The sequence below is a fragment of the Carya illinoinensis genome, chromosome 8, assembly GCF_018687715.1.
Source record: "Carya illinoinensis cultivar Pawnee chromosome 8, C.illinoinensisPawnee_v1, whole genome shotgun sequence".
NCBI lineage: Eukaryota > Viridiplantae > Streptophyta > Magnoliopsida > Fagales > Juglandaceae > Carya > Carya illinoinensis.
Genome location: NC_056759.1, coordinates 4,619,383 through 4,641,817, shown reverse-complemented (window position 1 = coordinate 4,641,817; position 22,435 = coordinate 4,619,383). Strand labels below are relative to the sequence as shown.

Here is a 22,435-nt window from a genome sequence, read left to right as displayed (position 1 = left end):
ATTAATTTATAATAGGTACTGGAAAGCGGTTGGTGGGCCCGTGAAAGGACTCAGATGGCCACGTGGGTCTTTCTGCTCCAATTATCGCTTGATTTTTCACTAGGTCGGCCGATTAATCTTTTGGAACACTGGAAGGTACTTTTCGGCCTGATATGGATGGCACGGTCGATGATTCTCCAATTTTCTGTACCTTTATTTTCTTGGAGCTTTGCACTAAATATTAAATAAGTACCTTCACTTTTTCAAAAAATCTCTGTTTTATGGGACCCATCTGCCTGGCTTGGATTTCACATTTTTAATATTAAAAAAACCTTAATTATAAATATAATAATATTAATATTTATATCAATCTAATATAATTAATTAAAAAATAAATTTTATTAAAAATAATATTAATTTAAATTTTAAATATAAAAAAATTATTATTAATATCAATCTAATATAATTAATTAAAAAATAAATTTTATTAAAAATAATATTAATTTAGATTTTAAATATAAAAAAATTATTATTAATACATAAATTAATATATAATTTTACTTACATGGAACAAATTTCAAAATATATAACTTCTACAAACACTATTAAGTTTTGATTTGCTCAAATTAGTTCACCATATATCTATTTTTTTTTTAAAGCCAAATTTTTAATGAATATTATATCTTAAAATCAGATTTATAAAGGAATTTAAGGTCTAGAATTAAAAATATATAAAATTCTTTAAAATTAATTTTTATAATATTTATAATGATCCGGTGAATCTTATATTAAAGTGATATCAGCAGATGGGCCTCTTAAAGAGTTGGCCCAAAATAGAAACGGCAATATATAGAAACTGCCATATTTCGGGTTGGCACGTGGACCGCTCGAGAAGGAGGAAAACCGAACAGTGCACTGCGTGCATGGGCCTGCTCTGACCTCCTTGTATTTTTGATGCCATACCAATCATTCACCTTGCCACCTAAATGATGAGAAATAATATAAAATTAATAAATATTAAAAATTTTATATACAGTTATTTTTACATATTTTTTTATAAATTTTATTGATATAATTTATCAAATATTAAAAAAATTAATACAATCAATCATATTAATATAATACACAAAAAATATATAAAAATGACTATATATAATATTATTATAATAATACTCAAGACACCTTTCACAACACTTTTTACAACATATAAAATGAAATAAATGTATATTTATAAAGTGATGTTATTTTATATGGTATTTTACTATAATTCTTCTCATTTTAAAACATGATTATGGAATATATTGTAAAAAATATTGTGTATTTATTATTTTTCATCATATAATCAGAATGAAAAATGCTATTTTGACTCCTTATTTTGATTTTTTTTTCTACTTCATGTATTTTTTTTATTTGTGTATTTATATTTTTTAAAAAATATTTTAGAATGATAAAAAAAGTATGAATAAAAAAATTGATAAACTGATTTTAGCCTAGTAGTAACTTGTAGCGGGCACTTGCAAGCGGTAGAGTAGTACTGCTCAATCATAAATGTTAAAGTGATTTCAAAGATCAATAGTAATTTGCCAGGATCCCCATGTGTAGCTAGAGAGCCACTCATTTATAATCATGGAATCACACAATTTTTTTAAAAAGTAAGAAAATATAAGTATTGATGTTTTGAAAATCGCACAACATGTCAAAATAGAATAAATAGTCATTTTCGACCCATTATGATGATTTGAGTCTCGAGCGATATAGTTTAATGTCCTTGATAAATATTCGGTGTGACTATACGATATCGACGTATATATTCATGACAGTAAAAAAAAAACAAATATTGAAAAATAAAAGAGATGAACAAATGAGTTTACATGATTCAACATTATATTTACTTCTATAAATATTTGAGAAAGAAAAATTTACTATAATATTATTTTTTATAATTTTTCATGGCCTTTTATTTTTTATTGTTTAATAGTGACTTTGGATGTATTTAATGGAGAAAAATACTTTTACTGAAGCTCCTTGTCCGGAGGTGAAGGAGAAGTTGAGCAAGAAGACATCCTGACACCTGAGCTCTTCCTACCTTACCTTTGACCCGCTCTCCCCTCCCTACCTCCCTACTCCCCATCTTATCTCCTAGCTTCTGACCTAGTGGGGCAGGGCTTAATATTCTATCCCCTCATAATAATATTTACATAAAATAAATATTTAATAATAAATCTCTCTCTCTTTTTTTTTTTTTCTTTTTTTTTTTTTCTTTTAATTATACCATGTTGTCGAGTCTAACTGTCCAAACATAACCGCCTTGTTTAGGAAAAAGATCAATGTCACCTCTGTAAATGAATGGTGTATATTGTACACGGATCAAGAAATGGTTATTTACCCACAAAATATTACCGAAATCGTATAGAAAATTCAAAATATTAGAAAAAGAACAAAAGATGGGCAAGCAATGATACTAAATTAAATAACTTAGATCATGCTTACTGCTTAGTTACATGAATTCTTTTAGAATTTTGTAATTTTTTTTAAGTTTTCAACTTTGACCAAAATATATTTAAATCTTGATTTATATATATATATATATATATATATATTTATTCAAACAATTATTTACCTAATTATTTTCTAAATTCTAGTAAAGAATACAAAAATAGAAAATATAAAATAAGTGTTGTAAAAGCAAAGAAAAAAAGCAAGACAATTGATATAAAATAAAGACGACCAAGTGATAATTTGACTGATTTATTTACTAAATCATTACCAATTATAACATTTAAGAAGCTGGTATACAATATCAGAATGTATCAACTTAATAATCTTTTATTATAAACTATTGATGATCTTTTGAGTGAGCGAAATAATAATACAAATTGTACTTTTTTTTGTAATATTTTAACAGAGTAATTCTATAACATTCTATGACTGTATACTATTTTTTACCAGCCGTTATTTTTTATATCTAAATTTTATTTGACAAGATTTTAATGAGATATGTTTTTTATTTATGGTTATTTAATAGGAAGCATTATAAATAGATGCATGAACTTCGTGAATGACCATTAGATTTCATATTTTATAATTTTTTTATCATATTTTATAATTCTATTTCATCAATATATCAACTATTGATAATCTTAAATTCATTAATATATCTTATTAATTCAAGTATGACAATTTCATAAAAAATAAAATCAGTAAACCATAGGTTAATACAGCATTTCCCTTAGAATTTAGAAAGAACAGACATTTTTATTTTTTTAAAAACAGAGAGGGCTTGACAACGTTATCATACGGAAAATGCGGAACTCCGTTACCCCGGTCGGAGTTTAGGAGTAGAACTCCGTAGATTACATGGGGCTCTTGGCTCTGTGTGTTCATCGCCCGTTCGGGCCTTCTCCCCCACAATCCTCAACGCCCCGTTAAGTTATTCCCAGATAAAAAACCCGTCGTCAGGACCAACGAGGGCGTTAAAGCTCACCAATCAGAATTGTCTTTATTTTTCTTCATTTTCGTTCGATTGTAGTTAGTTCTATTTGCGTAAAGATTAGATCGAGGAGCAATGGACGGTTTTATCAATAAGCTTCGGAGCCTGGACGCGTACCCGAAAATCAACGATGATTTCTACAGCCGTACGCTCTCCGGTGGCGTTATCACTCTCGTCTCTTCTGTTGTCATGCTTTTGCTCTTCATCTCCGAGCTCCGTAACTCTCTTTCCATTTCTACGTATATTCGTTTGTTTGTTTTGGTAGGGTTTCAATTTTTGTTCCGTGCTCTGATTATCTTTTGTAGTATTGTGATATAAGCACGACATCTTCCTGATCTGAAATTGATGAGAACAATACAGCTGGAATTCCTCCCCCCCCCCCCCCCCTTTCTCTATTTTATTTTTATTTTTTTACCGTATGTAGTAACAACCAAGGGAATGAATCATTGAATAACCAGCCAAGACTCGGGATCTTTGTTAGTGTTTTTCCCTGCCTTATTTCTGATATATTGGATGTAGTCTATTTTTCTTTTTAAATGGAGAATTTGCATTGGTTTGAATGGTATTAGATTTATTGGTTTGACGTCATTTTTCTGTTCTTCCCAGTGAAAAATGTTTGGCTGGGAAGCAATGGTCCACAAAACTACTTAGTCAGAAGGTTCTAATGATGGTTTGTTCTAACCTTTGTTGCAATTCGAAAATAGTTTGAGGATTCTATGTACTATTGTTTATAGATGTAATGAAAGACGCATATACACATCCCTTAGCTTGTTTTGCTTACCACTTTTGTTGCATTCTCTTGCGTCTTGGTCATCAGTGACCAAGGACAGAATCAAACTGATACAGATAACAATGTTCTGATGAATGAATACTTCATCTCCCTAGGTAATTACTTCCAAGAGTAATGTCTGATTTTTTAGAAGTCAAGTGTGGTGTTGCTTCGAAGCAGATATTTAGAGCTTTTGTTTCCTTCATCTCTTTCTTTCTTTTGTTTTTCTTTAGTTTTATTAATATATTTAATTAAAGAGTAGAATGTATATTATTTGTCTAAATACTTAGAAAAAAAGTATATTATTTGTCTAAATTGCTAACTATTCTTATTGTCATGCAATGGCTACAGGATTGTATCTTCATACTGCAACTGAAACAAAGCTTGTAGTAGATACTTCCAGAGGTGAAACTCTACGGATCAACGTAATGTTTCTGTCTTCTTTAAAAATTCTAGCCTCTTGCTCTCTTTCTAGAAACCCTAGGATTCTGCATAAACTTTCTCTGAGTTTCCGCTGCAACTGTTTTGGATGACATTAGGAGTTACTCTTGTTCTTGAGAGCTCCTGATTCATTAATTTACATAACTTAACAATTTGGAAGATGGTTCCACTATGTTTGTTGTGGTGTATTTGGAAGGAGAGGAATGAAAGAAGCTTTGAAGATCGAGAGCAGTCAATGGATGAGCTTAGAAATCTCTTTCAATACATTACTCCATTGGTCGATTGTAATTGATTTTCATGGCATGAATCTTCATGAATTCCTTGTATCACTAAACTAGCACGTTTAGGCGTTGCTCTTGTTTATGTCGTGTATGCTTGGGCTGCCTATGCTCATGATCAATAAATTTTTGTTTACCAATCAAAAAAAAAAAAAAAAAATTGCACAACCTTCTTTCAATTAAAAATATCTTATCTTGGAGACTGTGATTAGTTATTTTCTGCATATTATCAGGTAATTTATCCAATAAAGTTTGTACTTTTGTAATGCACTTCGATTAACCACTTGAGTTGATTTGTGATCCACATGATGTTTGAAATTGCAGTTTGATGTCACATTTCCTGCCCTTCCATGCTCTATACTCAGTCTTGATGCCATGGACATAAGTGGAGAGCAACACCTTGATGTGGTAGGCCTTGCAAGCAGTATTTTTGCACTTTATGTCAATGACTGTGTATATACAAGCCATTATAAACAAAAAAAAGGATATTGGGGTACTGTCCTCTTCCTAAAAGAAGATTGAGTACCTACAAGCCTATTTATGTATGTATGTTCTCTTTTTTTTTTTTTTTCAATGTAGTTATAAATGCTGATGCTTCTAATTGTGTTTCCTCTCCCCCCTTCTCTCTCTGCACACGCGCCAAGGTGCAGAAAAGCACAAGAGACTGCTTAATGCTTGTGATCGTGTTAGTTATTAGCATTAATTGCTTGTCTATTTTACTTACAGAAACATGACATAATCAAGAAAAGATTAGATGCTCATGGAAATGTTATAGAATCAAGACAAGATGGCATTGGTGCTCCTAAGGTTAGTAATGCAGTATTCCTTGATTTCATCTCTGGCACTAACATCTGTTTTGCTTTTGTGGATATAACTGAGCTTTATATTGGTGGGTGGGCATTGGGGATTTTATCTAATGGCCTCTAGGATTCGTGACTATTGCCATGTTTGCCTGGAGTAGTTCTTTTGTACCCGTATTTTTTTACCTGCCTTTTACCAAGATGAGCCAGGAATTGAAACTCTCTATGCCGTGTTTGCCAGCCAAAATCAAAATCATATGATAAGTTTCTCTATGAAAATGCACTCAGGCACTTTGCTCCTTCTTGAATAAAATTTATTTGCTTTGATCTTGTTTGGCTTTCTGTCTCTAGGATCACTTAAAATTTAAATTTGTGGGAATCAGATAATTTTATTCCAATTATCACGAGTACAGCATCTCTATTCATGCATCTTTGTTCTTTCTAACAATTCATTGTTGGGGAAGTCACTTTGGAGGTATCTAAATAAGAGAGGCATTGTGGAGGTTAACTCTGGACTCTAAGTACTGGTTTTTGAGACAAGGAGGTGAAGACAACTTTCTTTGGCTTCCTTGTAAGAAAAGAATGTTCAATGTTTGTGCTTTCTATAATGTTTTTATTCGTCATAATAATTTACTTGGAAGAATATTACTTCAAAAAAAAAAAAAAAATTACTTGGAAGAGTATTTGGTGGACTAAAGTACCTTTGAGAGTTGCATTTTTTTCTGAGAGTTGCATTTTTTTCTTAGGATTCTCACAATGGATAATATACAGAAAAGACAATATTGTGATTAATTGGTGCTGCATATGTAAGAGCGGTGGGGAGTTCATGATCACCTTTTAATCCACTGTGAGATGGCTGGTGGTTTGTGGAGTGATTTTTCTTGTTGGGCTGGGTTGGGTTGGGTTGGCTTGGCTCGGGTTATGGCCATAAGAATAGTAAACCTTTTTACTCTTGGAGAGGGTTAGGTGGTAGCCCAAAAATCCCAGCAGGGTGGAAAATGGTTCTTGCCTTATATTGTGTTATTAGAGGAAAAAAATGATAAAAGTTTTAAGAATCGTGAACGGATGATGGTGGAATTCATGACTTACTTTTACAATACTATCCCCCTTTAGACAGCTTCTATACAATTTAACAGGCTTAATTTCCTTGATTTTATTCTATGTTTTTCTCTTTCTAGATATGTGTCTTTTTTGTATACATCCTATGTACTTGGATTGCGTCTTTTCCTTATTTTAATAATTTATTATATAAAAAAAATCCCACTCTCTTTCATTTATCTTTTTCTTCTTTCTGCTCATTTCCTTTTTTGCTCAACTCAGATTGAAAAGCCATTACAGAGACATGGTGGTAGGCTCGAGCACAATGAGACATATTGTGGCTCCTGTTACGGTGCAGAAACGGTATGCTTGTCTGGGTAGACCCTTTTGCAGATACGAAGTTTTTTAATCTAGTGTTGGAAGTTGTATCTTGTATGTAGCTTGTTGAACATAAATTGTTGGAAGCTGTTTGTGCATTGTGAGAATATCACCATATGGACTAGTGGATGAATGCCTGCCTATTATTTCAGTATTTTGGTACGCTTCTCTATTATTTTTGTCTAGATTATGGACACTCAAGCACGTTTGAAATCACTGGCTTCAGAGTAAAAATGCAATTGGATATGGAGGGTTGCTAGTTATTTGTTTCCATGAGGCATATTTTCTGTGTTATGTTTTTGGGTTCACCCCCCTTCACCTGTTTCTGTTACTGCAGTCAGATGAAGAATGTTGTAATTCCTGTGAAGATGTTCGTGAAGCATATCGAAAGAAAGGTTGGGGAATGTCAAACCCTGATCTGATTGACCAGGTTTGTCTTTCCTGGAAGCTTATTTGGAAATATCTATCTTGAATCTTCAAATATTTTGTAATGATCTTATGAGAATGGGAAAATTGCTTGATACTATCTTTATTTTTCACCTTAATGGGAAACTTTTATACGGAGCTAGAGATTATTTTTTCCCTGTTCATTTCCTCTGATATTTGATTAAGCATGCACATGACTTAGACTTAGATACTTCTACTGTACTCGATATGTATCTTTATTTTTCACCTTATCGGGAAACTTTTGTATGGGGTTAGAGATTATTTTTTCCCTTTTAATTTCCTCTGATATTTGATTAAGCATACTTTTTAGTATTTGGTTCTTTAGTCTTATATATGCTTGAAACAGACAGTGTCAACCCGCTTGGCCCCTCTCTTTGTAGCTTTCTTTATCTATCTTCTACAAACGTATTCTGTCTAAATAAACAAAAGATGGTCCGCAACTGCTCCCACTAGTTTGGTATTGGAATCTTGAGGGATATTAACTAGCTAAGAATGACTTGGGTTGAATTAAACATTCTTTTTCTAAAACTTGGGCTTTTACCAAAATGCAAGAAGTGTTGCCTTTTATTTACTAAATTTTGTCATGCCTGAACTATGCACACCTCATAAGTGGGGCACTTGATTCATTTGAATCATATAAAATCAGAGGTACATTGTATAGCAGTTCTCTGCAATCTTTACCTGTCAGCCTATCTGCTTTGGACATTGTGAGTTGTTCAATGTAATGCCAACATCATATACCGAATGCTTTAGTGGTCATGGTGCAAGGTGTATTATATATAATACCTAAAACTTGCACTCATACAACGACCCTTGCAAATGCAGTGAACAAGCTACAGTTTTGCCTTGGCTTGGTTGATTCAACTTCTGCATTATAACACAATGATCCTTATCCATATTATCGTTTTGTTAGATATTCCTATGGAAACATTTAATTCTCTTTTTGATCTTATGAGGTTTGTGGATTCTTTAATATTTGTGAAACTTAGTGCAAAAGAGAAGGGTTTCTACAAAGGATTAAAGATGAAGAAGGTGAAGGATGTAACATATATGGATTCTTGGAAGTCAATAAGGTGGCGGGAAATTTTCATTTTGCACCTGGAAAAAGCTTCCATCAATCTGGTGTTCATGTACACGATCTGCAAGTGTTTCAAAAGGATAGCTTCAATGTAAGTTATAGGCCAGACGCTTTTGAATAATTTTTTATTGATCACACTCCATGCATTTTCTTTGTTAATGTTTTTCCTTTGTCTAAACTTTTACCTCCATCATTCTTTATGAAGCATCTGATAAATGTGATATATGTGATATAGATAAGTCACAAGATCAATAGACTGACTTTTGGAGACTATTTCCCTGGTGTTGTGAATCCTCTGGACGGGTAGGCACTTTTTTCTTTTCTTTCATCCAAGTCCAGTGAGCCATCCCATTTACGAAAAACTTAGTTCTACTTTTTCCATATGTCACATTGTATATGTCAAAATGAAATTCTTTTATTCTGTCCAACTTTCAGTGTGCTATGGACACACCAAACACCAAGTGGCATGTATCAGTATTTTATCAAGGTTGGTGTCCTGGATGATAATAATTTCCTTGTTAATATTTTTAAATGTCGTGCATTTATACTAGTTCTAGATTTGGAAGGAGGCTCTCACATTTAAACCAGCTTACAGTTGGAAATGTACGCTGCTAATTGAGTGAAAATTAATGAAATCATTGAGAAACTCTATTGGTTCTAAGGACTTCTACATATTTGCTATTTATTTTGCAGGTTGTACCTACAGTATACACAGATGTGAGTGGGCACACTATCCAGTCAAATCAGGTGCAATTAAGCTCATAGAAGCCATTAGCTCGTGACTTTTCTGCTGTATATTGAAGATGACATGATACGAACTTCAATTTGACTTTTGCAGTTTTCGGTAACTGAACATTTTATGAGTGCAGAACAAGCCCACTTTCAAGCTCTTCCAGGAGTATTTTTCTTTTATGATCTCTCTCCAATTAAGGTGGGATTTTCTCATTATGTCAATTTACAAGAAAGGTCATTCAAATTTTCAAGGATACTGATGGTTCAGGAACTATTGTGTGCAAAGTTTTCCTGTCTGATTCTGGGGCATGGACTTTTACTTTTGGGCTCATTTTTCTTGTATCTGACTTGCACACTGCAGGTCACTTTCACGGAGGGGCATATTTCCTTTTTACACTTCCTAACTAATGTGTGCGCCATCGTTGGAGGTAACTCCAAAACATTCTCCTTGCTCTTTAGTTTATTGACAGAATATGTTTCTTTTTGAATGTTTGTTTTGATGCATAACAATGGTGTTTGAATGTTGTGTTCAGGAGTTTTCACTGTTTCAGGAATCTTGGATTCATTTATATATCATGGTCATAGGGCGATCAAGAAGAAGATGGAAATTGGCAAATTTAGTTGACGATGGATTTGGTTAGCAATTGCTGCAGTTGTATTTGGTTGCTTGGCCAGTAATGGCTTTATGGAGAGGGATTAAATTAAGAGAAGAGGAACTATGCAATTGACTCTCTCCAAATTGTTGAATGGGCCCCGCTGATCACAATTCACAGCTGAAGAGTTCTCATTTATGTGTTTGGTCACAGAAGGTTGAATTCCTTAGTGACAGCTCCTTTTTGCCCATTTTTACCAGTTTGTAACTTCTCTGTTAGGTACTGTTTGGATAGTGAGAGTTTCTTTAAATACCTCATGAATAGTTATGAGAAGTTTTTGATAGAGACCTATTAAGATCATCCGGTTGAAAGAGTTATAGGGTCTTTTCGTTTATTGTTGGTGAGCTAACAGAGGTTTCGAACCGAGACATGTTGAGGATAAATGAAGTTTTTCAAAGTATAATTGTGAATTATACTACAACACGTTTTCTCCTGGTGGAAATGGGAGAGGACAAGTGAGTTATAGTTCAATAACCCTCTGAATTTCAAAACATGGTCATTATATATTTGGGTTTTTTTCCCCTTTCTTTCTTTCTTGGGTAAACCCAGACAATTAAAATACATTGCTGATGTTCGATTTTGAATTTTTTGGCCAACCCAGCATTCTCTCTTATGTGTTGCAATTCGTGCTAAATAGGTAGCTATCTCCCGGAATCTCTCTATTCTGGTACTCCGGCTACAATGGAGTGTGCAAATTGCACCTTTTTCTAGTCCAAAGATAAAGATGTAATTTTAATTATTAATTTCGAAATGTGGATAGTGATATTCCCATTCTATCCTAAGTTGTTATGTTATGAAAATAATTAATTATATGAGTACTTAATAATTCTTGGTGTTAGTCCTTGGTGTTAGTCGGGATAAAAAGCCTACTTTTAAATAGAAATAAAATTCAAAAAAAGTTGAAACGAACTTCAAGCCCACCTTTTCAACTTGCCAAAGGCCTGATGGCTGATGGCATGAAGCCCCACCTCCGAAAGAGAGGTCTGGGTCCCTCCCCAAATCCCCAATATCCTGAAAAAAAACGGCCCACCTTTTCAACTTGACCCGAAGTCCACCGATTTTGTTTTGGTCAAACGCTGCTTCTCCCGTGCCACCAAGCATAAGACAAAGTGTTGTTAATATCTATCCCCCAAGCTTCGGCAGCGGAACCATCCCACCTCAGCCGAGAAACTGGGTCTGGGGCCATGGCTTGCTCCGGAGTGCTGACCTTTTCCTCATCGCCCTTGATACTGCAATCAGTAGACTCTTCTACTTCTAAGGTATGCAAATGCAAAGGCAAAGCCACCTCTCTTTCGTGCTCTTCGAATTCTGCTGCTACTACTACCGCCACTAAGAGTAACGGGAATTGTTCTCAGTCTGTGAATGTCAAGACTAGTAATGATAGTAACGAGAGTGGTGCTCGGAAATTTAGCTACAGTAGAGCCTCTCCATCAGTGAGATGGCCCCACCTAAAATTCACCGAGACGTACCCGTCTTCTCAGGCTCAGTCCACAGTTGCATCTCCTCCAATGACCCATGTCGTCGAGGATGTCGGTTTTCCGGATTCTGGGGCCAAAGAAGAAACCCGGGAGGGGGATGGTATGGAATCTTCGCCTATGAGTGGGAACGATGAAAACCAGCAGGTGTTGGGGAGGCCTAGCAAGACTAGGGTGAAGAAAATGTCCAAACTGGCCCTCAAGAGAGCCAAAGATTGGAGGGAAAGAGTGAAATTCTTGACTGAACGGATTATACGACTGAAGCCGGAGGAGTTTGTCGCCGATGTGTTGGATGACCGGCAGGTTCAGATGACGCCCACTGATTTTTGCTTTGTGGTGAAATGGGTGGGCCTGTCAAGCTGGCAGCGCGCATTGGAGGTGTACGAGTGGTTGAATTTGCGACACTGGTTCTCCCCGAATGCGCGGATGCTTGCGACCATCTTGTCCATTCTTGGAAAGGCTAATCAAGAAGCCATAGCCGTGGAAATATTCACCAGGGCGGAGCCTACGGTGGGTAATACAGTCCAAGTGTTTAATGCTATGATGGGTGTTTATGCAAGGAATGGTCGGTTCGACAAGGTCCAAGAACTGCTTGATACAATTCGCAAAAAAGGGTGTGAGCCTGACCTTGTGAGCTTCAATACCCTGATAAATGCCCGTTTGAAGTCCGGTGCTATGGTACCAAATTTGGCCATTGAACTCTTGAACGAGGTAAGGAGGTCACGGCTTCGGCCTGATATAATTACTTACAACACCCTTCTCAGTGCTTGTTCACGTGAATCAAATTTGGAGGAGGCTATGAAGGTTTACAATGATATGAAGATGCATAATTGTCAGCCTGATTTATGGACCTATAATGCCATGATTTCAGTGTATGGTAGATGTGGACTGCCTAGCAAAGCTGAGCAGCTCTTTAAGGATTTAGAGTCAAAAGGGTTTTTTCCTGATGCAGTGACGTACAATTCTTTGTTGTATGCTTTTGCGAGAGAAGGGAATGTAGAGAGGGTGAAGGAGATTTGTGAAGAGATGCGGAAAGTGGGGTTTGGTAACGATGAAATGACGTACAATACTGTTATCCACATGTATGGAAAGCAGGGCAAACATGATTTAGCGTTACAGCTTTACAAGGACATGAAAAATTCTGGCCGAAATCCTGATGCAATTACATACACAGTTTTAATTGATTCGCTTGGTAAAGAAAGTAAGATAATGGAGGCTGCAAATGTGATGTCAGAGATGTTGAATGCTGGAGTTAAACCCACTTTGCGGACTTATAGTGCTTTAATGTGTGGGTATGCCAAAGTGGGGAAGCTAGTAGAGGCTGAACAGACATTTGATTGTATGCTTAGATCTGGAATCAGACCTGATAATCTAGCATACTCAGTTATGTTGGATATCTTTCTGAGGTTCAATGAGACAAAGAAGGCATTAGTGTTGTATCAGGAAATGGTGCATGATGGCTTCATGCCGGATCATGCTCTTTATGAGGTGATGCTACGAGTACTTGTGAGGGATAACAAATTGGAGGCCATGGAAAAAGTGATCAGAGATATTGAAAAAGTATGCAATATGAATCCACAAGTTATCTCTTCTATCCTTGTCAAGGGGGGATGCTATGACCGTGCTGCTAGAATGTTGAGATTTGCTATCAGCAATGGCTATGAACTAGACCGTGATAATTTGTTATCTATCTTGAGCTCTTATAGTTTGTCTGGTAGGCACTTAGAAGCACGTGAATTGCTTGAATTCTTGAGAGAACATGCTCCTGGCTCAAAGCAGCTGTTAACTGAAGCTCTGGTTGTGATACTTTGCAAGGCAAATCAATTAAATGCTGCCTTGGGCGAATATAGTAATGCTAGGGGGTTTGGTTCATTTAGTGGAAGTTCTACCCTCTATGAAACCCTGATTCAAGGCTGCAAAGAAAATGAACTCTTTGGTGAAGCTTCTCAGATTTTCTCTGACATGAGATTCTTTGGTGTGGAACCTTCTGGATATATTTACCAAATTATGGTGCTCATATATTGTAAGATGGGCTTGCCCGAGACTGCTCACCATTTGGTTGATCAAGCAGAAACAAAAGGCATTTCGTTTGACAATGTCTCCATTTATGTAGATATTATTGAGGCATATGGGAAATTGAAGCTATGGCAGAAATCAGAAAGCTTGGTTGGCAATCTTAAGCAAAAAAGTGCAACAGTGGACAGAAAGATTTGGAATTCTTTAATACAAGCTTATGCTGCAAGCGGTTGCTATGAGCGAGCCAGGGCTATTTTTAATACAATGATGAGAGATGGCCCTTCCCCAACTGTGGATTCCATAAATGGTCTATTGCAAGCTTTAATTGTTGATGGGAGATTGACCGAGCTTTATGTGGTAATTGAGGAGTTGCAAGATATGGGTTTTAAGATAAGTAAAAGTTCTATTCTTTTGATGCTTGAATCATTCACTCAAGCCGGAGACATATTTGAAGTGAAGAAAATATACCAGGGAATGAAGGCTGCCGGTTATTTTCCAACCGTGCATCTTTATAGGATTATGATTGGGTTGTTTTGCAAGGGAAAACGAGTAAGGGATGTCGAAGCCATGGTCAAAGAGATGGAAGAGGCAGGGTTTAAACCTGATCTTTTAATATGGAATTCTATACTAAAGTTATATGCAGGAATTGAGGATTTCAAGAAGACTGTTCAAGTGTACCAGCAAATTAAAGAGGCTGGAATTAGTCCAGATGATGACACTTTCAATACTTTGATTATAATGTACTGCAGGGATCGCAGACCAGAAGAAGGTTTGTCACTGATGCATGAAATGAGAAGGCTGGGTCTGGAACCTAAGTTGGACACCTACAAAAGCATGATTGCAGCATTTGGCAAGCAGCAGCAGCTGGAGCAAGCAGAGGAACTTTTCGAAGAGTTGAGGTCAAATGGATGTAAATTGGACCGCTCATTTTATCATATAATGATGAAAATGTATAGAAATTCTGGAAAACATTCCAAAGCAGAAAAGCTATTGAGCATAATGAAAGAGGCAGGAGTAGAACCCACCATTGCGACAATGCACCTCCTCATGGTTTCTTATGGCAGCTCTGGACAGCCTCATGAAGCTGAAAAAGTGCTTGACAATTTGAAAGCAATGGGCTTAAGTCTTGATACGTTGCCATATAGTTCAGTTATTGATGCTTATGTCAAGAATGGAGATTATAATGCTGGAATCCAAAAGCTCATGGAGATGAAGGAAGCCAGCGTGGAGCCAGATCATAGAATATGGACATGCTTTATTAGGGCTGCAAGTTTGTGTGAGCGCACAAGTGAAGTCCTTGTCCTCTTAAATGCACTGCGGGATGCTGGGTTTGATCTTCCCATCAGGTAATCATTAGTTTGTCAAATGTTTGGATAAGGCAAGGTGTCAACAACGGAATTTTTGTTCTTTTCTATGCATTTTGTGCGTATCTATATCTAAGTGAATATTGTTTTGTAGGCTTCTGACAGAAAAATCTGAGTCACTGGTTTCAGAGGTAGACAATTGTCTTGAGAAACTAGAACCCATGGGAGATAATGCTGCCTTCAATTTTGTCAACGCTTTGGAGGATCTGTTGTGGGCATTTGAACTCCGGGCTACTGCTTCGTGGGTTTTCCAATTGGCGATCAAGAGGAACATTTATTGCCACAATGTATTCAGGTGGGTGCTAGCAAATGGGGTTCTTAAGTATCTATTCATCTAATTTGTTTTGCTTGTTTAGGAATTTGTTTATGCAAATTGATGCTTGAGTGGCTTGGAAGTAACCAAGAAAAATCTGTGGAAGTGAATTAACAAGTTTGTTGTCTGAAAGAGTCATACCACTTTGTAGTGAAGTGAAAATTATTTCATGCTAACTGCATTGGGTTACTTTTATATGGGTATGCCCATGTATATTTGTTTCCATTAGGATTGCTTATTTATTTATTTTTAAGTATTAGGATTGCTTATACCTTGTAGTTCATTGAATGCAGAGTAGCCGACAAGGATTGGGGTGCTGATTTTAGAAAGTTGTCTGCTGGTTCAGCTCTTGTTGGTCTCACTTTATGGCTTGACCATATGCAGGTAAGATCTCCTCTTGATTTCTGTTAAATTTAGGACCCTCTTTGGGTTGCCATGTCAAAAGTTTGGAATACATTTTTGTGGCTATTACTTCTTGTATACACAGGGAGTATTCAAGCTAGAGATACCCATTGTTGTGGCTATTACACTAAATGTCATTATTACTGCTAGGTGTTTTTTGTTTTTTGGGGATAACTTGTTATCACCAGCAGCATCGACATTGTTGTTGCTGTTGCTGTTGCTGCTGCTGTCATTAAGTCAAATCTTGAGCTTCAAAACCCTACTTTCCACGTTATCAAAGACTAGTTTTACAAATAATTTCAAGTATCAGATTTTTTTTCCTTTTTTGACAGAGGACCTACGGTAATATTTATTATATTCGAAATATGCGAAGGATGAAAATATATTTCATAATTGACGAAGGAAAGCTTTAATCCTAACTGCTGGGATCTGCTAATGAACCACTAGCATTGCTGATACAGGTTTTCCAATACTATGACAGGATGCATCGTTGCAGGGTTACCCAGAGTCTCCAAAATCGGTTGTTCTGATAACAGGGACGGCAGAATATAACATGGTTTCACTCAATAGCACACTGAAGGCTTGCCTTTGGGAGATGGGTTCCCCTTTTCTGCCTTGTAGAACAAGAAGCGGGCTCCTAGTAGCGAAGGCACACTCTCTTAGGATGTGGTTAAAAGACTCACCATTTTGTTTGGACCTTGAGTTGAAAGATGCCGCATCTCTTCCTGAGTCAAACTCGATGAAACTCGTTGAAGGATGCTTCATTAGACGTGGCCTAGTTCCTGCATTCAAGGAAATTACTGACAGACTTGGACTAGTTAGGCCCAAGAAGTTTGCCAGATTGGCTCTGCTATCGGATGAGAAAAGAGAGAGAGCTATTCGAGCTGACATAGATGGGGCAAGAGAGAAATTGGAAAAACTGAAGAAAAAGGCTGAGTTTGGGAGAATGAAGAAGAACAAGAAACTTAGAAATAGGAAATATATTGCGAGAGCCCATCTTTCAACTGCTGAAGAGATTTGATTGGAAAAACAAGCTTGGAAATATAGTTTCTCAATGAAAAGATGGCATGAATCTCTTGTAGTCTTACCAAGTCATTCCTTCTTCCTTTATATTTATATTTTACTGCTCAAAATTTACTTACAAAAAAATATATATATTTTACTGATCAAAAAGTTATTCCTTCTTCCATTTCACTTATGTTCTGAATGGAACCAGCAAGCCTTGACGCTGGGGGGTGTTTTCTTGTCTATCATATGATAGATGAGTAAACATGCAATTGAACTTCCAGGGAATCAACAAAATTGAGGAAAAGAGGTTTCCATTTATTCATCGTTGCAAAATTTTCTTTAAAAAGTTTTTGTTCATTCTTTGAATCTTTGGGTTTCTAACATTTTCCATGTTAACTTTTCCTTTCATGCTTTCTATTCATGTGGGTTGTCCTCTGTTTTTTATGACCCTTATCCATAAGAAAGGGAACAATCACTTTTTTTATCAGCCCAAATAGAAGACCTCTCTGTTGTATATTCCTTGGGAGAAATAAAAAAAGATAAAAATTGTTCTATCCCTCGTGATATCCATGTATCTTCTTCATTTTCATTGAAGATCCAACACTTCAGAATGTCTCTGACAATGCTGATGACAGTTAAGCCATGGCAGTTTTCTTGTTTTGAGCTTCAGCCCTGAAAGTCAATGCTAAGACGGTCTCCAACAATGCGAGTGACAGGTAAGCCATGTTGGTTTCCATTTTTAAGTCCAGCTCTACTTCCTGACGTCTTGCTCTAGTTCCAAGGTCCATATGAATGGAATGAATTATGTAACGGTCTAAAAAAAACTGAAGTTGCATCTTGACTTATGTTTAAAAAGAACTTGTGAAGATTACAGTTAGAGCTGCTTTAGAATTAAGTAGGTGTCAATGAACTCATCCTCCCAGACAATGTGGGATTTTATTCATCAAGTTTTATTCACCACTCTTATATATAACCCTCACTCGTATATCTCATGTCCTATCAATTCAATATGTTGTGACACAATTTAAGTCTCATATTTCTGATTGGAATCGACTTTGACATTGTTTGTAACCAACCACCCAAGAAAAACTCAAGCCACATCTAGGATTAGATTTCAAGAGAACTTTGACTAACAATCGAAGTTTTCTTGGAATCATTATGAATTTCAAGATCTTCTCCCTCCTATATCATGGGAGATCTCATTTACAATTCTCTTTCAGAGTTGGTGTATCAGAAATTATATTTGGAGAGACTGAACCAAAAATACTCTAAAGCAGTATGTTTCATAACTTGACGTGTTTTAATGATTCCTGACAGTAATTTAGCAGCACTTACAGTTGAACTTCTTTACTTTGAAAGTTTCCAAACAAGTTGGTGGATGCTTTTCGTTGAACCGGCATCAATCTTGAAATGCTCTGGGTGGGTGGCTTGCTTTACAAACATTCTCTCATTTGGTAAGCATTCTATTTTTCACAAGGTTGTTCTTATATTTACTTCATGATGATGTAGTTTTATGGTTGGCCTTGTGTATATTAGAGGATATGAGGAACAACGAAAAAAGAAAATGGAAGGCAGGTCTAAGGAAATGGCAGTGGCACATATTGATGGTTCCTTTGCCTTTCAGAGTAAAAGTAGGGTATGAAGCAGGTTATGAACCTTCATCAATTGCCACAGTAGCATTCGAAGAACTTACATGCTCCCCGGAATGCATGTTCCTATTCGAGGCATTGCTTGCTGCAATGAGATGACATGAGGCACACCCCGGACCACGTTCTGTTTCGCTGACGACAACAATCAGGATCCCTGTGCTTTCGATGCTGTATATGAAAAAGATAGCCGGGAAACAACATATAGAGGTCTTTATGGCCCGTAAAATGCACAAAAAATAACCAGATGTAGAGGTTCCAAGTCCAACAGATCAATCACAATCTATACTGCTTGTCAGATGTTCGTAAAAAAACTTCCTTTTTGTTTTAAAAGAAAGTGTGTAACTGCTCTCACCCACATAAGAAAGGATGTTGGAGATAAAGAAGACTAGGAGTCCAGTCCATGATTTTATTAACAGAGACAGCACGGCTTTCTCTCTTGGGTCGCTCCGAATCCTATTTGTAAGGCTACAAAGCAGGCTATTACTGCCTCCAACTACTCTATTTCAGGGTACGAGAACGTGTCTTTTTCGAGGCAACGTGAATTACATGTATGTGATGCTTTATACAGTAATAATGTTGGAAACAATATTCATCGTTATCCATATAACTAAATAAGATTTATTAAAATCGTTAAGTAAAATAAGACAGCATTAGAATGTTGATATAGTTTACAACAAAATTGATTTTCGGACAAATATCTTGGAATTTTAAAAAATAATTGGAATTTTTTTTAAATTATAATAAATTTCACTATAAATAGTGTATTAACACACGGATGTGTAGCAAAATTCAGTTCCACCAGAATCTATATTCTTGTGAAGGCGGTCGATATTTCGTTGGTATATGAGATGGTTGAATCGATCAGCCGGCATTCCTCGGTCTTCGGGTTCAGTCCATATGGTTGGGCTGGGTCACATTTTCTTGACCATAATTAATCTGCTAATGTTTTTTTTTTTTTTTTTTTTTCTAAAAAAAGGGGCACAACTGCGGCCCAGCTCTCCTCGATAGAGTTGGGCCGACTGATAAAAAGGGCCCAAAAGGGCGCTAGGGTTTTTCACTAAAATTGTATCCCGATTCCCGACCTTTCATATAAACTCAAGAAACCCTATCAAAGCTGCTTGTGCCCAAGCGGGAGCGAGAACGAGAGGTTGAGAGGCATTAAGTTTAAGCGTCATTTCGTCGGCGGCACTGTAAGTTCAACGTGCTCTCTCTCTCAATTTCTTTCTCATCACTTCGTTTCAATTATCTCTCTATCGTTCTCTACCTCTCTGTTTGGTTGCTGAGAACACTGTATTTGGTTAAGAAAATTTAAGGACCAAGACTTGGTTTCTTCATATTCTAGGGTATAATCGCGTAGCTTTTTGTGTTTTGTTTCTTGGGTTCTGACCCGTTTCTGGATCTCTGGGGCTAATGTCTCCAGATCTGTCATTGTCCTGGTTATGAATTCGTTGACGCCTTATCAGGTGTGCTTGCTAGATGAAACTCGATTCTTATGTTTTGATTAGCCCGCGTCTGGTTGCTGAGTAAAGGGGGGGAAATAGAAGGAAAGGGTGATATTGAATATAGAATTATAGATTCATTTTCCCAAATAGTGAAATAAGGTGGTGAATAAGGTACTTCTTTTATGGTCGTTATAACATAATAAATCTTTTTTGATGTGTCGAACATCACTTGGATAGTGTTGTAATCACGGTATGCTATGTGGTTCGGCTAACTTTAACTAGGTGTTCCTCTTGTATGCGGCATTGTACTTTGGGTATGGAAATTTTTGTTGTCAACTACATATTCCATTACGTATAAAAAAGTATTATGTATTTCGACATATAGCGTACTATCGGCTTTATTTTTCTGTGGCAGCATTCTTTTGTTCTGGTCATTTGACCTAATTAGCACAATTCGGATTAAAACATCTGAATATCTCATGCAGACTTTGCTTTAAATTGTATGCTGTATGAGTTAATTTTTCATTGAAACGTTAATGTGAAGAAACACGATGGTTATTACAGTTACCATGAAAAGCATGTTTGGACTTCCTTTCGAGGGTGCCTTTTAACATCCAATTAGGGACAAAGAGATCTTTATGTGTCCCTTGGACCCTTGTAACTTACATTAATTTCTGAGCACAAGAAAAAGATTTGCACGTTGTTGTATGGTTTTTCATTGTGTGTTTTTTTTATAAGTAAGAAAAAATATTAGTAATAGAAGAGAGGCATAGCCAAAGTACACAGGAAGTATACATGGAGTACACCTAGCAACAACTAGGAGATAGAAACTGACGTTGTTTGGTATTCACTGATTCAGAAGCCTTTCATTGCTCCATATATTGTTACTTCATTGTTCTAACTGTTTGCATATTATTTGAATTTGTTTCTCATCCATTCTGACTTTACAGGGTAAGAAATGAAGCACAACAATGTCATCCCTAATGGACACTTTAAGAAACAGTGGCAGAATTATGTAAAGACATGGTTTAATCAGCCAGCTCGGAAAACCAGAAGAAGAATTGGTGAGTATGTGTATACAACCATATACAAAAATATATTTGTTGCAAGTTCCCTTTTTCTGGTCATTGATAATCCACACAAAAGCACTATGCACCTATCCTTTGTGGTAAATGCTTTTGTTTGGAGATAGTTGATTATATGTTTTATTTGTTCAACTATTACCAGCTCGCCAGAAGAAGGCTGTCAAAATTTTTCCCCGCCCAACATCTGGGCCTCTTCGTCCTATCGTCCATGGACAGACATTGAAGTACAATATGAAAGTTAAGGCTGGGAGGGGCTTTTCTCTGGAAGAGTTGAAGGTAGGTATTTTATGTCAACTTTATGGTCTATGGTGACTTGTAACTACAGTTGAAGCTTTATTTGTCTCCACTGAACTTGTTATCCTTGACAGTCAAGTTATAGTATGTAACTACAACTATGAAAGTATTTATCTTATGAACTTATGTAATGTTTATAGAGAATGATTGTTTGGAAGGAGTCTTGAAGGATAAAATTGTCCTTTGACAACCTTACAGAAGGTTGAATTCTTATCTTCTTTTTCTTCCCTCTTAGTCATGCTTCATGGTGAATATATATATATTTAGCTTCTGCTGTTTTCGTCATGTTCTTTTTACCACATACCATACCAAGTTTACAATTGACTCGTTACTTATCAAAAATAAAAAAAAGTTTACAATTGACTCGTACTGTTGTGTTGGGTATTTAGGAATTTGCCTTTAAATTTTATATGATATATGGATATAGGCAAACCTTGCATATTCTTGCCTGTGTAGAAGATTGGTTTTAGCTTCTGTATTTTTGTAGTCTGTCTCTGTGACTCATCTACTGCCATATTGCTACTTTTATAATGGTAACAAGAGTGTATTTACCACTCTATTTTTCGTTAACAGGCTGCCAACATCCCCAAGAAACTTGCACCAACTATTGGGATAGCAGTTGATCATCGCAGGAGGAACCGTTCCCTGGAGAGTCTTCAGGCGAACGTGCAGAGGCTGAAGACATACAAGGCGAAGTTGGTAGTCTTCCCAAGGCGTGCTCGCAAATTTAAGGTTGGTTTAAATGACTGCAGCCCATTGATTGGACAATAAATATTTGCTTGTGTTGCAGACATTTAATTATCTTGCCTTTGCTGTAGGCTGGTGATTCTGCTCCCGAGGAACTTGCAACTGCAACCCAGGTCCAAGGCTCATACATGCCCATAGTACGCGAGAAGCCATCTGTTGAACTTGTGAAGATTACTGAAGAGATGAAATCATTCAAGGCATATGACAAACTCCGTATTGAGAGGACAAACACACGACATGTCGGTGCAAGAATGAAGAGAGCTGCAGAGGCTGAAAAGGAAGAGAAGAAATAGTTGGTTTGATACCTTCAAGCAGCCTTTGGAACTACTATTGTTGAGAGTTTTTCTGCATTTTGAGTTATATACACTTATCTGGACTCGATTAGAACCTTTTATTCTAAATTTTGTACGGTCTGTTGAATTCATGAATTTTCATGGCGTGATTATGTCGATCTCAATTTGGTAATTGATCCTACTTCTTCTTCCCTTCTTAGAAATGAGTATATTTTGGTGCTGGTAAAAGGTTTTGGCTGAAATTGATGAACGCTATGCCCTCGG

The 22,435-nt window shown here is 36.3% G+C and overlaps 4 protein-coding genes across 6 annotated transcripts; all 4 read left to right on the top strand.

Annotated features, from left to right (window-relative positions):
• The first annotated feature begins 3,242 nt into the window (after positions 1 to 3,242).
• Positions 3,243 to 10,504, top strand: LOC122318688 (endoplasmic reticulum-Golgi intermediate compartment protein 3-like). The gene is made up of 13 exons (XM_043136254.1): positions 3,243 to 3,686; positions 4,590 to 4,663; positions 5,282 to 5,365; positions 5,684 to 5,764; positions 7,078 to 7,158; positions 7,511 to 7,603; positions 8,610 to 8,789; positions 8,934 to 9,001; positions 9,134 to 9,185; positions 9,392 to 9,445; positions 9,537 to 9,629; positions 9,792 to 9,858; positions 9,964 to 10,504. The coding sequence occupies exons 1-13, from the start codon at positions 3,545 to 3,547 to the stop codon at positions 10,053 to 10,055; spliced, it is 1,161 nt and encodes a 386-aa protein (XP_042992188.1). The 5' UTR covers positions 3,243 to 3,544; the 3' UTR covers positions 10,056 to 10,504.
• Positions 10,505 to 11,163: 659 nt separating this feature from the next.
• Positions 11,164 to 16,794, top strand: LOC122318687 (pentatricopeptide repeat-containing protein At3g18110, chloroplastic). Of its 2 annotated transcripts, none has more exons than XM_043136253.1 (4): positions 11,164 to 14,920; positions 15,033 to 15,233; positions 15,545 to 15,635; positions 16,115 to 16,324. In XM_043136253.1, the coding sequence occupies exons 1-4, from the start codon at positions 11,268 to 11,270 to the stop codon at positions 16,181 to 16,183; spliced, it is 4,014 nt and encodes a 1,337-aa protein (XP_042992187.1). In that variant the 5' UTR covers positions 11,164 to 11,267; the 3' UTR covers positions 16,184 to 16,324. The 2 variants fall into 2 exon arrangements, with proteins under 2 accessions (XP_042992187.1, XP_042992186.1); XM_043136252.1 differs by having other exon boundaries at positions 11,166 to 14,920; positions 16,135 to 16,794.
• A 385-nt stretch (positions 16,795 to 17,179) lies between these two features.
• On the top strand, positions 17,180 to 18,896 carry LOC122318690. 2 transcript variants are annotated; one of them, XM_043136257.1, is made up of 3 exons: positions 17,180 to 17,377; positions 17,990 to 18,115; positions 18,198 to 18,896. In XM_043136257.1, the coding sequence occupies exons 1-3, from the start codon at positions 17,344 to 17,346 to the stop codon at positions 18,407 to 18,409; spliced, it is 372 nt and encodes a 123-aa protein (XP_042992191.1). In that variant the 5' UTR covers positions 17,180 to 17,343; the 3' UTR covers positions 18,410 to 18,896. The 2 variants fall into 2 exon arrangements, with proteins under 2 accessions (XP_042992191.1, XP_042992190.1); XM_043136256.1 differs by having other exon boundaries at positions 18,171 to 18,896.
• Positions 18,897 to 19,350: 454 nt separating this feature from the next.
• On the top strand, positions 19,351 to 22,352 carry LOC122318689 (60S ribosomal protein L13-1). The gene is made up of 5 exons (XM_043136255.1): positions 19,351 to 19,500; positions 20,703 to 20,816; positions 20,980 to 21,113; positions 21,705 to 21,863; positions 21,950 to 22,352. The coding sequence occupies exons 2-5, from the start codon at positions 20,711 to 20,713 to the stop codon at positions 22,169 to 22,171; spliced, it is 621 nt and encodes a 206-aa protein (XP_042992189.1). The 5' UTR covers positions 19,351 to 19,500; positions 20,703 to 20,710; the 3' UTR covers positions 22,172 to 22,352.
• Positions 22,353 to 22,435: the final 83 nt, after the last annotated feature.

Excerpts from the sequence above, each read along its gene's own strand:
- LOC122318689 (XM_043136255.1), top strand. The coding sequence starts at position 20,711 with ATGAAGCACAACAATGTCATCCCTAATGGACACTTTAAGAAACAGTGG. Across the intron at positions 20,817-20,979 it reads GAAAACCAGAAGAAGAATTG|CTCGCCAGAAGAAGGCTGTC; the intron begins GTGAGTATGTGT and ends AACTATTACCAG. Across the intron at positions 21,114-21,704 it reads TTTCTCTGGAAGAGTTGAAG|GCTGCCAACATCCCCAAGAA; the intron begins GTAGGTATTTTA and ends TTTCGTTAACAG.
- LOC122318687 (XM_043136252.1), top strand. The coding sequence starts at position 11,268 with ATGGCTTGCTCCGGAGTGCTGACCTTTTCCTCATCGCCCTTGATACTG. Across the intron at positions 14,921-15,032 it reads GGGTTTGATCTTCCCATCAG|GCTTCTGACAGAAAAATCTG; the intron begins GTAATCATTAGT and ends ATTGTTTTGTAG. Across the intron at positions 15,636-16,134 it reads TATGGCTTGACCATATGCAG|GATGCATCGTTGCAGGGTTA; the intron begins GTAAGATCTCCT and ends ATACTATGACAG.
- LOC122318688 (XM_043136254.1), top strand. The coding sequence starts at position 3,545 with ATGGACGGTTTTATCAATAAGCTTCGGAGCCTGGACGCGTACCCGAAA. Across the intron at positions 4,664-5,281 it reads GTGAAACTCTACGGATCAAC|TTTGATGTCACATTTCCTGC; the intron begins GTAATGTTTCTG and ends TTGAAATTGCAG. Across the intron at positions 9,630-9,791 it reads ATGATCTCTCTCCAATTAAG|GTCACTTTCACGGAGGGGCA; the intron begins GTGGGATTTTCT and ends TGCACACTGCAG.
- LOC122318690 (XM_043136256.1), top strand. The coding sequence starts at position 17,344 with ATGCTAAGACGGTCTCCAACAATGCGAGTGACAG. Across the intron at positions 17,378-17,989 it reads TCCAACAATGCGAGTGACAG|CACTTACAGTTGAACTTCTT; the intron begins GTAAGCCATGTT and ends GTAATTTAGCAG. Across the intron at positions 18,116-18,170 it reads TACAAACATTCTCTCATTTG|TTTTATGGTTGGCCTTGTGT; the intron begins GTAAGCATTCTA and ends ATGATGATGTAG.